Source organism: Eschrichtius robustus, chromosome 3 (assembly GCF_028021215.1).
Source record: "Eschrichtius robustus isolate mEscRob2 chromosome 3, mEscRob2.pri, whole genome shotgun sequence".
In the NCBI taxonomy this organism is placed as follows: Eukaryota; Metazoa; Chordata; class Mammalia; order Artiodactyla; family Eschrichtiidae; genus Eschrichtius; species Eschrichtius robustus.
The window spans coordinates 27,057,659-27,070,702 of NC_090826.1; the positions used below are offsets into that span (position 1 = coordinate 27,057,659).

At 46.3% G+C, this 13,044-nt stretch overlaps 1 protein-coding gene across 2 annotated transcripts in view; it reads right to left on the minus strand.

The window, feature by feature from the left end:
* The window catches only part of CSMD2 (CUB and Sushi multiple domains 2), a 645,193-nt gene that overhangs the window by 214,918 nt on the left and 417,231 nt on the right, over nt 1-13,044 (minus strand). For both annotated transcript variants that reach the window (XM_068537861.1, XM_068537860.1), the window contains exons 16-19: nt 11,877-12,015; nt 10,777-10,964; nt 9,891-10,079; nt 9,581-9,697 (exon numbers count right to left, since the gene is read on the minus strand). In XM_068537861.1, the coding sequence (XP_068393962.1) occupies nt 9,581-9,697; nt 9,891-10,079; nt 10,777-10,964; nt 11,877-12,015 (633 nt within the window). The remainder of the gene's footprint in view (nt 1-9,580; nt 9,698-9,890; nt 10,080-10,776; nt 10,965-11,876; nt 12,016-13,044) is intronic.

Consider the following 13,044-nt stretch of genomic DNA (forward strand, 5'->3'; position numbering starts at 1 on the left):
TTCTTGATGAGTGTGGCTAATGGTTTATCTTCTCAAAGAACCAGCTTTTAGTTTTATTGATCTTAGCTATTGTTTCCTTAATTTCTTTTTCATTTATTTCTGATCTGATCTCTATGATTTCTTTCCTTCTGCCAACTTAGGGGTCTTTTTGTTCTTCTTTCTCTAATTGCTTTAGGTGTAAGGTTAGGTTGTTTATTTGAGATGTTTCTTGTTTCTTGAGGTAGGATTGTATTGCTATAAACGTCCCTCTTGGAACTGCTTTTGCTGCATCCCATAGGTTTGGTGTCGTCGTGTTTTCATTGTCATTTGTTTCTAGGTATTTCTTGATTTCCTCTTTGATTTCTTCAGTGATCTCTTGGTTATTAAGTAGTGTATTTTTTAGCCTCCATGTGTTTGTTTTTTTTTACAGGTTTTTTCCTGTAATTGATATCTAGTCTCATAGCATTGTGGTTGGAAAAGATACTTGATACGATTTCAATTTTCTTAAACTTACCAAGGCTTGATTTGTGACCCAAGATATGATCTATCTTGGAGAATGTTCCATGAGCACTTGAGAAGAATGTGTATTCTGTTGTTTTTGGATGGAATGTCCTATAAATATCAATTAAGTCCATCTTGTTTAATGTATCATTTAAAGCTTGTGTTTCCTTAATTATTTTCATTTTGGATGATCTGTCCATTGGTGAAAGTGGGGTGTTAAAGTGCCCTACTATGATCGTGTTACTGTCGATTTTCCCTTTTATGGCTGTTAGCATTTGCCTTATGTATTGAGGTACTCCTATGTTGGGTGCATAAATATTTACAATTGTTATATCTTCTTCTTGGATTGATACCTTGATCATTATGTAGCGTCCTTCTTTGCCTCTTGTAAGAGTCTTTATTTTAAAGTCTATTTTGTCTGATATGAGAATTGCTACTCCATCTTTCTTTTGATTCCCCTTTGCATGGAATATCTTTTTCCATCCCCTCACTTTCAGTCTGTATGTGTCCCTAGGTCTAAAGTGGGTCTCTTGTAGACAGCATATATACAGGTCTTGTTTTTGTATCCATTCAGCCAGTCTATGTCTTTTGGTGGGAGAATTTAATCCATTTACATTTAAGATAATTAGCAATATGTATGTTCCTATTACCATTTTCTTAATTGTTTTGGGTTTGTTATTGTAGGTCTTTTCCTTCTCTTGTGTTTCCTGCCTAGAGAAGTTCCTTTAGCATTTGTTGTAAAGCTGGTTTGGTGGTGCTGAATTCTCTTAACTTTTGCTTGTCTGTAAAGGTTTTAATTTCTCTGTCAAATCTGAATGAGATCCTTGCTGGGTACAGTAATTTTGGTTGTAGGTTTTTCCCTTTCGTTACTTTAAATATGTCCTGCCACCCCCTTCTGGCTTGCAGTTTCTGCTGAAAGAGCAGCTGTTAACCTTATGGGGATTCCCTTGTATGTTATTTGTTTCTTTTCCCTTACTGCTTTTAATATTTTTTCTCTGTATTTAAGTTTTGATAGTTTGATTAATATGTGTCTTGGCATGTTTCTCCTTGGATTTATCCTGTATGGGACTCTCTGTGCTTCCTAGACTTGATTGACTATTTCCTTTCCCATATTAGGGAAGTTTTCAACTATAATCTCTTCAAATATTTTCTCAGTCCCTTCCTTTTTCTCTTCTTCTTCTAGGACCCCTATAATTAGAATGTTGGTGCATTTAATGTTGTTCCAGAGGTCTCCAAGACTGTCCTCAATTCGTTTCGTTCTTTTTTCTTTATTGTGCTCTGCAGTGGCTATTTCCACTGTTTTATCTTCCAGGTCACTTATCTGTTCTTCTTCCTGAGTTATTCTGCTATTGATTCCTTCTAGAGAATTTTTAATTTCATTTATTGTGCTGTTCATCATTGTTTGTTTGCTCTTTAGTTCTTCTAGGTCCTTGTTAAACGTTTCTTGTATTTTCTCCATTCTATTTCTAAGAATTTGGATCATCTTTACTGTCATTACTCTGAATTCTTTTTCAGGTAGACTCCCTATTTTCTCTTCATTTGTTTGGTCTGGTGGGTTTTTACATTGCTCCTTCATCTGCTGTGTGTTTCTCTGTCTTCTCATTTTGCTTATCTTACTGTGTTTGGGGTCTCCTTTTCGCAGGCTGCAGGTTCGTAGTTCCTGTTTTTTTTGGTGTCTGCCCCCAGTGGCTAAGGTTGGTTCAGAGGGTTGTGTAGGTTTCCTCGTGTAGGGGACTAGTGCCTGTGTTCTGGTGGATGAGGCTGGATCTTGTCTTTCTGGTGGGCAGGACCGCATCTGGTGGTGTGTTTTGGGGTGTCTGTGACCTTATTATGATTTTAGGTAGCCTCTCTGCTAATGAGTGGGGTTGTGTTCCTGTCTTGCTAGTTGTTTGGCATAGGGTGTCCAACACTATAGCTTGCTGGTTGTTGAATGGAGCTGGGTCTTCTTAGCGTTGAAATGGAGATCTCTGGGAGAGCTTTCGCCGTTTGATATTACGTGGAGCCAGGAGGTCTCTCGTGGACCAATGTCCTCAACTCGGCTCTCCCATCTCAGAGGCACAAGCCTGACACCCGGTCGGAGCACCAAGACCCTGTCAGCCACACGGCCAGGTATGTGTGGAGTTTCTTGCCTTTTGGGAAGTCTGAGGTCTTCTGCCAGCGTTCAGTAGGTGTTCTGTAGGAGTTGTTCCACATGTAGATGTATTTCTGATGTATTTGTTGGGAGGAAGGTGATCTCCATGTCTTACTCCTCTGCCATCTTGAAGGTCTCCCCGGATGATGGGGAAGATCTTGACCTGAAGGACAGTGATGTCTTTTGTGACCTGGGGTCGGACGCATAGGAAGAAGAGGAGCAGGTGGTAGAAAGGTAATGGCCTTGGCTTTGAACACCCTGCATGTTTGGCATTCAAGCAGCGTGAGCTAGTGGGAACTGGAAGTACAGACTTAGAGTTCAGGACTAAGGTCAGACTACAGGAGTAGATCTGGGACAGCTGCTACCTGAATCAACAAGCATGAAGAGGACCAGAGCAGGGAAGGGCAGCCATCAGAGGAGGGGCAGATTGGAAGCCTGCGGGAGGAGGGACATCAAACAGAAGACAGGGAGGAGGGGGATTGGTGGGGGAGGGGACAGGCAGCCATCCCATCTGAGATGGGAAAAAGGGAGGGGACCTCCGCTGAGGGGAAGGGGCTAAGAGCACTCAATAAAGATAATAACATTCAGCACTAAGTATGTGTGTCATTGTCCTGAGTTACCCTTTAGTTGGCCCCTATCAATCAGAAGGGGAGATACGGAAACATTTCACCCTGCTAAGAACCCTCCAGCATGGGTATGATTATTCTCATTCCATATTACACCTGAGGAAACCAAGGCACAAAGCGATGAGGTCATTTGTCCAAGGTCGCCCAGCTAGTAGGTGGGAGAGCTGAGATCTGAACTGAGACAATCTGGTGGCAGAGGCTGTGCAATAAACCACCCCACGAGGTAGCTTCTCCCGCTATGGCAAGAGAGCCCGCGGTAGGAGGGGCCAGGTGGCGGGAGGGGTCAGGGGTGAGCAAGGTTATGGAGCTGCAGGATCTTAACACCCAGAGCAACTCTTGAACTTGTCCAGATGGCAGTTGTGCTTGGGTGGGCAGATATGTAATGCACGTCCACCCACGGGTGAGTGTGCCCATGGGAATACATGCCATGGATGTACCAGGGCAGTAACTCGGGTAGGCAAGGAATGCTGCACCGAAGTGCTGTTCAAAGTCCACGGACCTCAGCATCTGGGGCATTGTCTGGAAGCTTGTTGGAAATGCAGAATCTTGGCCTCCACCACAGACCTCCTGAATCAGAAGACATTGTCACAGAGATAGAGAGGCCCTGTGTTGGAGTTTGAATCCAGATTTGGCGTGACAGATGCACACACAAAGGAAGACTCCACTGGAGGGAACCATGCAGAATCGTGCAAAGGACATTAACACCACACTGGAGCAGAAAGGGCAGGGCCGTGGGAAAGGAGGGGGTTTGGAGGGAGGCAGACCTGAGTCAAAAGCCCGTCTACCAGCGAAAGTGTCAGGGCCAAAGTTGCTCTGCGCCTTTAGGTGACATTTAATCCTTGGAGAGAGGAACACCTGGGACAGCACATGCAAAGCCCACGGCACAGTGCCTGGCACACAGTAGGCATTCTTAGTACTCAGTTCATCTAACTCCCAGACAGCCTTGTGGGTTAAAAGATGTCAGGCCTGGGGTCTTAGCGAGGGCACACTATCTGGACTCCTGAACTGGCTGTTCCCTTGGGCTGGGCATGTGGTAAGTTGAACAATTCTGAATTTCACAGAGTTTTCAGTTTCCCCACCTGGACTTCTACCTGGTAGGGAGCAATCGGAGTCAGCAGCCTCCATAGGTCTGTTAGCCCGAGATACTGTTACAAGCAGAGCCTGAGGGGTGCCCTCTGGAGAAGGGTCTGAGTTCACTTTAATTCAATTCATATAGATATTTCTGGAGTTTCTTATGTGCCAGGCATGAAGCCAGCAGCTGGGGAAATTGCAGGAAGCAAGGCAGACATTTCTCTGAAAGAGCTTGGAGTTGGTCCGGGGGACAGATGACGAGGATGCCAAGTTCCATACAGTGGGGAGAAATCTGGGATTGGGAAGGTACAGGGTCACATAGGAGCCTGTGGACGGGAGCCCCACCCAGACCCAGCGCTGGGGGCAGGGGGTCGGGAAGGTTCAGTAGAGGAAGTGAGTTCAGAAGGATGAGGAGCTGGCCAGGCAAGGGGAATGGGGGAGATGATGCGGGGGCAGGAAGTGTTCCAGGAGAAGAAAGTTGTCCCATTGTGCAAAGCTCTAGAGGACAACGAAAGCCTAAGAAGTTCTAGGAACTGAAAGAAGTTCAGTGCAGTTAGAACTTAGTGTTTAGAGGGCTCAGAAGGAGGCTGAGAAAGGTAAACCAGGGCTATAAGGCCATGCTAGCTATTTTACAATTTGGGGCTCAATGCTTAGGGTCTGGTGAAGCCTTTCAATGGTTCTAAGGAAGAAGTGACCTGGTTATATACATCAGTGACCTCTTGTTGATTCTCTGCCTGGAACACCTCTCATCCTGGCTAATTCCTGTTCATCCTTGAAGACTGGCCTAAGTCTCAACTCCCCACCTGTGTCTGCTCTATCCCAGAATTGACCATGGTACATTGAGAGATCTCTTTAGGCTGGATCTCTACCACTAGACTACAAGGCAGGCAGCGCCAGAGGATCTGTTCCCCTGTGTTTGCCTAGCACCTACAGCAAGCGCAAGTGTCAAATAAGCATTTGTTAAAAATTTGGTGAACCACATTGACTTCTAAGGAAAGACACAGGTAGAAAGGTAAAGAGGAACATACACCCCTATAATTACAGACGTCAGACGCAGAGAGAATCATGACTATAGGGGGTCGTTACTCTAGGGATCACAGGGGGCTGCCTTTCTTTCCCTCTTGATGCCACAGAGTAGCTTCTGGCTCTGGCAATGGCCAACTCTGGACCAGGCTTGGTGGAAACAGCTCTGCAGGATGAACAAGGATGCTGCCTCCATCCCTCCTCTCCTCGGGAACAATACTGTGGGAAAAAGGGGCCAGCCCCACATTGCCCTGACTGCCGGAGAGTCCTGTCTTGCCCAAGAAGCTCCAGGCTGTCCTAATCCCGGCTAAATACCAGGCCTATTAAAGGCAACAGTGACAGTGCTTAAATACATGAGGTGGGATTATAAGTGACTTTTCTTTCAAATTTTCTTTTTTTATACAAATGGTATACTTTACATGGAATACATATTTAGTGCTCAAAATTAGGAAAAAGTCAAAAGATGAAAATAAGAGACAACTAGTATTAACCTTTGGGGGCATAGCTCTTCAGACTGTTTTCTATGCACATATCCTTGCTTAATTTTTTTATTTTTTAACAAATTTAATTAATTAATTAATTAATTAATTAATTAATTAATGGTTGCACTGGGTCTTCGTTGCTGTGCACGGGCTTTCTCTAGTTGTGGCGAGCGGGTGCTACTCTTCGTTGCGGTGTGCGGGCTTCTCATTGCGGTGGCTTCTCTTGTTGCTGAGCACAGGCTCTAGGCGCACGGGCTTCAGTAGTTGTGGCACACGGGCTTAGTTGCTCCACAGCATGTGGGATCTTCCTGGACCAGGGCTTGAACCTGTGTCCCCTGCACTGGCAGGCGGATTCTTAACCACTGCGCCACCAGGGAAGCCAGCTCTCCTTGCTTAATTTTTATAAACTGAATATATTACTTTGGCAAACTTTTTTTTTAGTCAACAGTGTATTGCAACCATCTGTGTAGGGCTTTAAATATTCTTTCACATTATTCCTTTCGGTAGCTGCATGGTAATATTGAATATTTCATTATTTGGCAATACCATACGTTTAGTTAACATTTCCTGATTGATGGACATTGGAATAGTTACTAGTTTTTCAATTAATAAAGTGTTTTAGGGGACAACCTTGTAGCTAAATCTTGATGTACAGTTTATTTATTTTCTTCAGATAAATTCCAAGAAGTAGAACTGCTGGGTCCAGAGGCACATATATTCTTCTTTTTAAAAAAAAATTAATTAATTAATTAGTTTATTTTTGGCTGTGTTTGGTCTTCGTTGCTGCGCGCAGGCTTTCTCTAGTTGTGGCGAGCAGAGGCTACTCTTCGTCGCGGTGCACGGGTTTCTCATTGTGGTGGCTTCTCTTGTTGCGGAGCACGGGCTCTAGGCGCACGGGCTTCAGTAGTTGTGTCTCGCGGGCTCTAGAACGCAGGCTCAGTAGTTGTGGCGCACGGGCTTAGTTGCTCCGTGCCATGTGGCATCTTCCCGGACCAGGGCTTGAACCCGTGTCCCCTGCATTGGCAGGCGGATTCTTAACCACTGCGCCAGCAGGGAAGTACCGGGGGCACGTATATTCTTAAGGCTTCTGATTCATTGCTGAATCATCCTCTGGAAAGTTTGAGCAGTTTCGCACGATGGCAGCACCGACGAATAGTATTTGTGTCTCTACACTGTTCCCCACACTGTTACACTGTTGTGATGTTCTATGCTGACTTGAAAAGGGAAATGGCATTTCATTTACTGGGTGAATATGCATTTTTAAAATTGTTAGGGGCGGTGGAGGTCTTTTCATTTGTATTTCCTCTATTACGAAGTGTTTATAGCTTTGCTTATTTTATAGCCCTGTAGACCAGGCATATTTTTCTAAAAAAATTTTAAGAGCTCTTTATGCATCAGGTTCGTGGTCCTTAGATGATTACATAGGTTGCAAATATTTTTGTCCATTAACTATTTGAATATTTTACATGAATATTTTGAATATTTATATATTTATTTTAAAAAACCATAAATCTATTCAAAGTATTATTTAATCAAATCTAACAGTCTTTGCCTTCATGGATTCTACTTTTGGTGCTACTCTTTAAGTAAGTCCCACCTGAGGTTAGACTTTCATATCCTTCTAGCACTAGAATTTGTGGATAAATGCGTGAGGTATGATTTGGCTTTTTCTTTTTCCCAAATGGTTAAGCCCACTGTTTTAAAACCATTTATTAAATAATCCATCCTCTCTTTAATGGATTGGAAATGACACTTTAATCATATACTGAAGACTGTCTCTCTCTCGCACACACATACACACACACTCTCTCTCTCACACACACACACACACACAGGGGAATCTATTTCTGGATCGTTATTCTCCCTCACTGATTTGTGTGTCCACTCCTATACTCATACCACATCATTAAAATCATTTTATCCCATTATAACATTTTAATATCTGGAAGGGTTACTCTTCCCTTTAAAGATAATCTTGGCTTTTCTACACGTTAATTCTTCTAGATCAGAGGTTCTTATTTAAAGGCACGCATCACAGTTACTAGTGAAGTGTTCTAAAAACATAGTTGCCTGGTTTCCACCTCCAACATAGAAAATCTAAACCTCTAGTGTAGGGGTCTAACATTAGAGTATTTGCCAAACTGCGTTAAGAACCTTGACTCTAGGTCCATCCACCTCACTACAAATAACTCAATTTTGTTTCTGTTTATGGCTGAGTAATATTCCATTGTATATATGTGCCACATTTTCTTTATCCATTCATCTGTTGATGGACACTTAGGTTGCTTCCATATCCTGGCTATTATAAATAGAGCTGCAATGAACATTTTGGTACATGACTCCTTTTGAATTATGGTTTTCTCAGGGTATATGCCCAGTAGTGGGATTGCTGGGTCATATGGTAGTTCTATTTTTAGTTTTTTAAGGAACCTCCATACTGTTCTCCATAGTGGCTGTATCAATTTACATTCCCACCAACAGTACAAGAGGGTTCCCTTTTCTCCACACCCTCTCCAGAGTGAAGTAAGTCAGAAAGGAGAAAAATAAATACCATATGCTAACACATATATATGGAATCTAAGGGAAAAAAAAAAAGGTCATGAAGAAACTAGGGGAAAGATGGGAATAAAGACACAGACCTACTAGAGAATGGACTTGAGGATATGGGGAGGGGGAAGGGTAAGCTGTGACAAAGTGAGAGAGTGGCATGGACATGTATACACTACCAAACGTAAAATAGATAGCTAGTGGGAAGCAGCTGCATAGCACAGGGAGATCAGCTCGGTGCTTTGTGACCATCTAGAGGGGTGGGATAGGGAGGGTGGGAGGGAGGGAGATGCAAGAGGGAAGAGATATGGGGACATATGTGTATGTATAACTGATTCACTTTGTTATAAAGCAGAAACTAACACACCATTGTAAAGCAATTATACTCCAAGAAAGATGTTAAAAAACAAAAAACAAAAAACGAAGAACCTTGACTCTAGATGAACTTCGGAGCAAGCTTCTGAGGGTAGAAGCCATGTCTGCCTGGTTACTGTGTATTCCCAGCCCCAGGGTCTGCCGCATAGGTGGAGTTCAATCAATATTTGTGGAGTGAAAGAGTATATTAGTTAATGTTTATTTGTAGTCAGCACCCTTACTTTGAACTTGGGACTCTCAAAGGTCATTTATGTCAGGGAAGGTAGGGCAAGAGGCCAGCCTGGTGAGGAATATGAAAACACTCCTCTGAGGAACCGTGTGAGTTCTGTGAGAAGAGGATTGCCACGTACAATACCTGAAGGCTGGATGTGAGGAACAGGGAGCAGAGGCAGCCTATGTTCCTCCAGGGCTGGGCTCAGTACAAGGAACTCAGTCTCAGGTTATTAGGAGGGGTCAGATCTAGCAGAAAATGAGAATAGGTGCCCCTTTGTTGAGTGGGTTGGTCACCTCTCCACCACGGGGGGTGTTTAGACAGAAGGTGTGTTGCCATCTTGTGCGGAGTGATTTGGAGAAGATTCCCGACCGAATTAAGTAGGTTTGAGAGCTGGTAATCTCTAAGATCTCTTCCAGAATGGAGATTTTAGGTTTGAAAAATATTTGTTGAATGAGTTCTGTGATTCAAAGAGATAGGACGGTTCTGGGAGTTTTCTGGTTGGTGAGAAAAATTCAGACTAAGCCCAGAGGTCACTAGAGAGGGAGATCCCCATTGAGGTCATCTTGACCTGGGGACCTTGGGGCCCTGACCATGTTGCATCCCAATACCTGCCATGGGCCTAAACACTTACCCTTGCCATGCGATGTTTCGATAATCCAGGTGCAGTTCAAGTTGTTGGGGTAGAAATCAGGGAACCCCGGTGACAAGATGGTCCCACGGGAGCCTTGAATGAAGCCACCGCAGAGAGCTGGAGAGGAGGGAAGCGGGCACTGAAAGACTGGAGCGGCCCAGGGAGCTTCCCCCACAGTCCCACTGGGATCCCAGCCTCCATCTCGTCCAAACCTCCAACCCTCACTGACAGGGTCAAGGGGGTCAGTGCCTGTGTTTTCAGGGCAGGAAAGGAGTCCTCTACTTTAGCGCCCCCTGCTGGTATGTCTCACCTTCACAGCTGGGCAGGGCCCGGCTCCACTGGAAGTTGGGCTCACACTCCAGGGGCTCCCCGTCGCTTAGTGTGTAGCCCGAGTCACAGCTGAAGGTCACCAGGGCGCCCACGTAGAAGTCATTCCCATGACGCTGCCCATTGACGGGGATCCCTGGATCCAGACAGTGGTCTGACTGCAGTGTTATAGCTGGAATAGAGAGCCCACAGCTGGAAGCTCACTGTGAGCATAGAGGGAGCCCAGCTGACTCACAAAGGGAGGGGGGAGAGAGCCCTGAGTGAGAGAAGGCTGGAGCTGTCATCTGCTCCCTCCTCAAATGTGGCTGTCAGTATCTGCTGAGGGTATCTGAAGGCCCATCTCTCAGGGAGAACAAGCTGTCTTCATCATTTGTTCGTTCATCATTCATTCAGTAACCATCAGTGAAGTGTCCCCTATGGCTTAGACGCCATGCTAAGGGCTATGGATACGAACACGGGTAAGAAAACGACCCTCTCCTCACGGTGCTCTCGGCCCTAAATTACTAGAGTGGTCTGCAAAGAACTGAATCAACAAGCTCTTTCAATGGAGGCACCAGCGATGAATGCAGGTGATGAGAGAGGGTGAGGGAGCAGGAGATGACGTCTCACTTCAACGTCACCATCTGTCAAGCACTCTGTCCACAGAGTGCCCAGCATGGCGGCGTCCAGTCATCTGCACACAGAGGGGGACCTTCCATTCTTTCTAAAGTTGAGCTCTGAGAGATGTTGAGAACAAGAAGCACCTCCCGAGGAGAACAGCCTAACTGAGAACACCACGGGGACGCGGCCGAGCGGGGCCTCCTGGCGGAGCTCAGCCCTTGGTCCTTTCCCCACGCGGCCGACCCTGTCACTGACGCCCCGACACTCACTCTCATAGCGGAGCTGGAAGCCGATGTCCGAGTGACTCTTGTCGGTAGAGAAGAGGAGGTAGAGGTAGTTGCTGGTGCTGACGAGGAACTGGGGGACCTGGGTCCCATGGTAAACTCCGATCAAGGGCGCCGAGTACGTCCGTCCATCTCGCACTTCCAGAGTGTCATAGTTGACCTCAGTTTTAAATCTGCCGAAGATGGAAATGAAGACGTCTTGAGAAACTTCATTAATTTGCAAATGACAAAAGGCCCTGCCTGACCTGGGCTTCAGAACAACTGGATTTTGGCAGGCTGGGATACTTTAGCATAATCTGCACACATTTACTGGAGATGTGGGAGGACCTTCCCTACTGTGTTGAACCCTCCTCCTCCTCCTCCTCCTGCGGTTGGATGCGGCTCTCCCAGTCCTCTCTGTGGCCTGGGCTGTGACCCATCTTCAGACCTAGAGGCGCAGTGACTAGCCTCATGGGAGTCAGAATGTTCTAGGCCAGGGGTCAGTAAACTACAGCCCCAGGGCCAATTCTGGTCTAGAGTCTGTTCTTGTATGGCCTAAGAATGGTTTTTACATTTATAAAGCAGTATTTTTTTTTTTGTTAAAAAGCAAAGACTATGCAACAGATATCAGCAAGTGTCCCATGAAACCTGAAGTATTTACTACCTGGCCCTTCACAGAAAAGTTTGCAACGGCTATTCTAGGCCACGAATGCTTTGTCTACAAGAAGTTTGTGATCATACTTGGGTGGCTACTTCCCCCACCCGAGGGGCACAGCCAGGGTGGGAGTTAGAAGTGGTGCATACGAGCAGGATTTGGGTCAGAGGTGAGGAAGACCGCCTTCCCACACTGGAAATGTCAGGGCTATGCTCCTCAGATACTAATAGTCTCCTAAACATCACAGACCCCACTACTGAGATGGAACCAAGGCCAAGGGCGAAGCCAGTGCAGCCTGCCCCCACCCCACCCAGGGCAGCCACTCGAGTGTCGTCTGACCTTGTTGACATTCCAGCATCGGTGCTGGTCCGTCACCCACCCCAGCTTCCCTCCCACACCACTGCAGAGATATCACTCCTCATCCCCACCCCCAGGTTGTGGTTACAAGCACCTGTCGAAGGTGATTTTGATGGGGTAGCCTGGCTGGGCTTCAATCACCCAGGCACAGCTCAGGGCATCCTTGTAGAAGCCAGGCCAGCCCGGAGACAGGATGGTGCCACTGGGCGAAGTCAGATGACCACCGCAGGGAGCTGGGGGGAACAGAAGGGAGAGAAGCAGGTTTCTTGGGGGGACAAATAAATAAACAAAAAAATCTCTCTATAAAACGTGTCTGCCAGCAAGTATTGTTTTTGTTTTTATGGAGAATTACATAAACTGTATAAACTGTGAGTTCTGTCTTTGGGGTCCTTTACGGATATGTCCAGTTATATCACTTGGAGTTTTATGAAGGGCCAGAGAGGAGGAATGAAAAGAATCCTTTAAACAAAGTCCTTTGCCATTCTAGAAGTGTTGAAGTACAACTAATATTTGGGTCACGCTGGTTCTCTCTTTGTTCCTGACTCAATCATCAGGCCTCTGGCAGAGGCATAAGCCCGGCCCACCCTGGCAGAGCTGGCACCCGGTGCTCTGGCCCAGGAGCGCACAGCCCGCTCCACTGCGAGCTCCCTGAGGGCAGGGGCCGTACAATTTGTCTTATGCCACTCGGAACCCCCAGCCCTTAGCCTAGTGCTTGGCACACAGGTGTCCCTCAGTGACCATTGCTTGAATGAATAAATGAGTGGATGGAAGGATGAGTGTAGTCACGGCAGGCAAAGCCACAAGACCCCCAGGGTTCAGGCACCCATCACGCTGGCTCTGAGCTTGCAAACCCTGTTATCTCAGTCCTTTGGTCTCTGTCTGCCCATGTTCCCATCCCTCAGTTTCCCATTCCATTCTCTCCCATCTTTCCCATCACTCCTGCCTCTTCCTGCAACCAGACCCTTGGCCCCGTGGTGGTCATTAGAGCTGCTCCAGTGCTCCGCCTTCAGGCCACGTGGTTGGATTTCATTGTCCACCCTTTTGTGTCCGTGTAGGCAAGGCCACGTGACTGCCTTGACCAATCAATCGAGGGTGGAAGTGATGCGTGTCATGTCCACATGGGGACGTGAAGAGCCAGCGTGTGATCTGCAGCTTGTGACTGTGAAAGTCTAGAAGGAAGTACCATCAGCCTGGGCGTCTAAGTGACCCTGAGGAGCAGAGCCCCGTGACCCAGGTCACACATGTAGCCTGAGTAGTCTGTG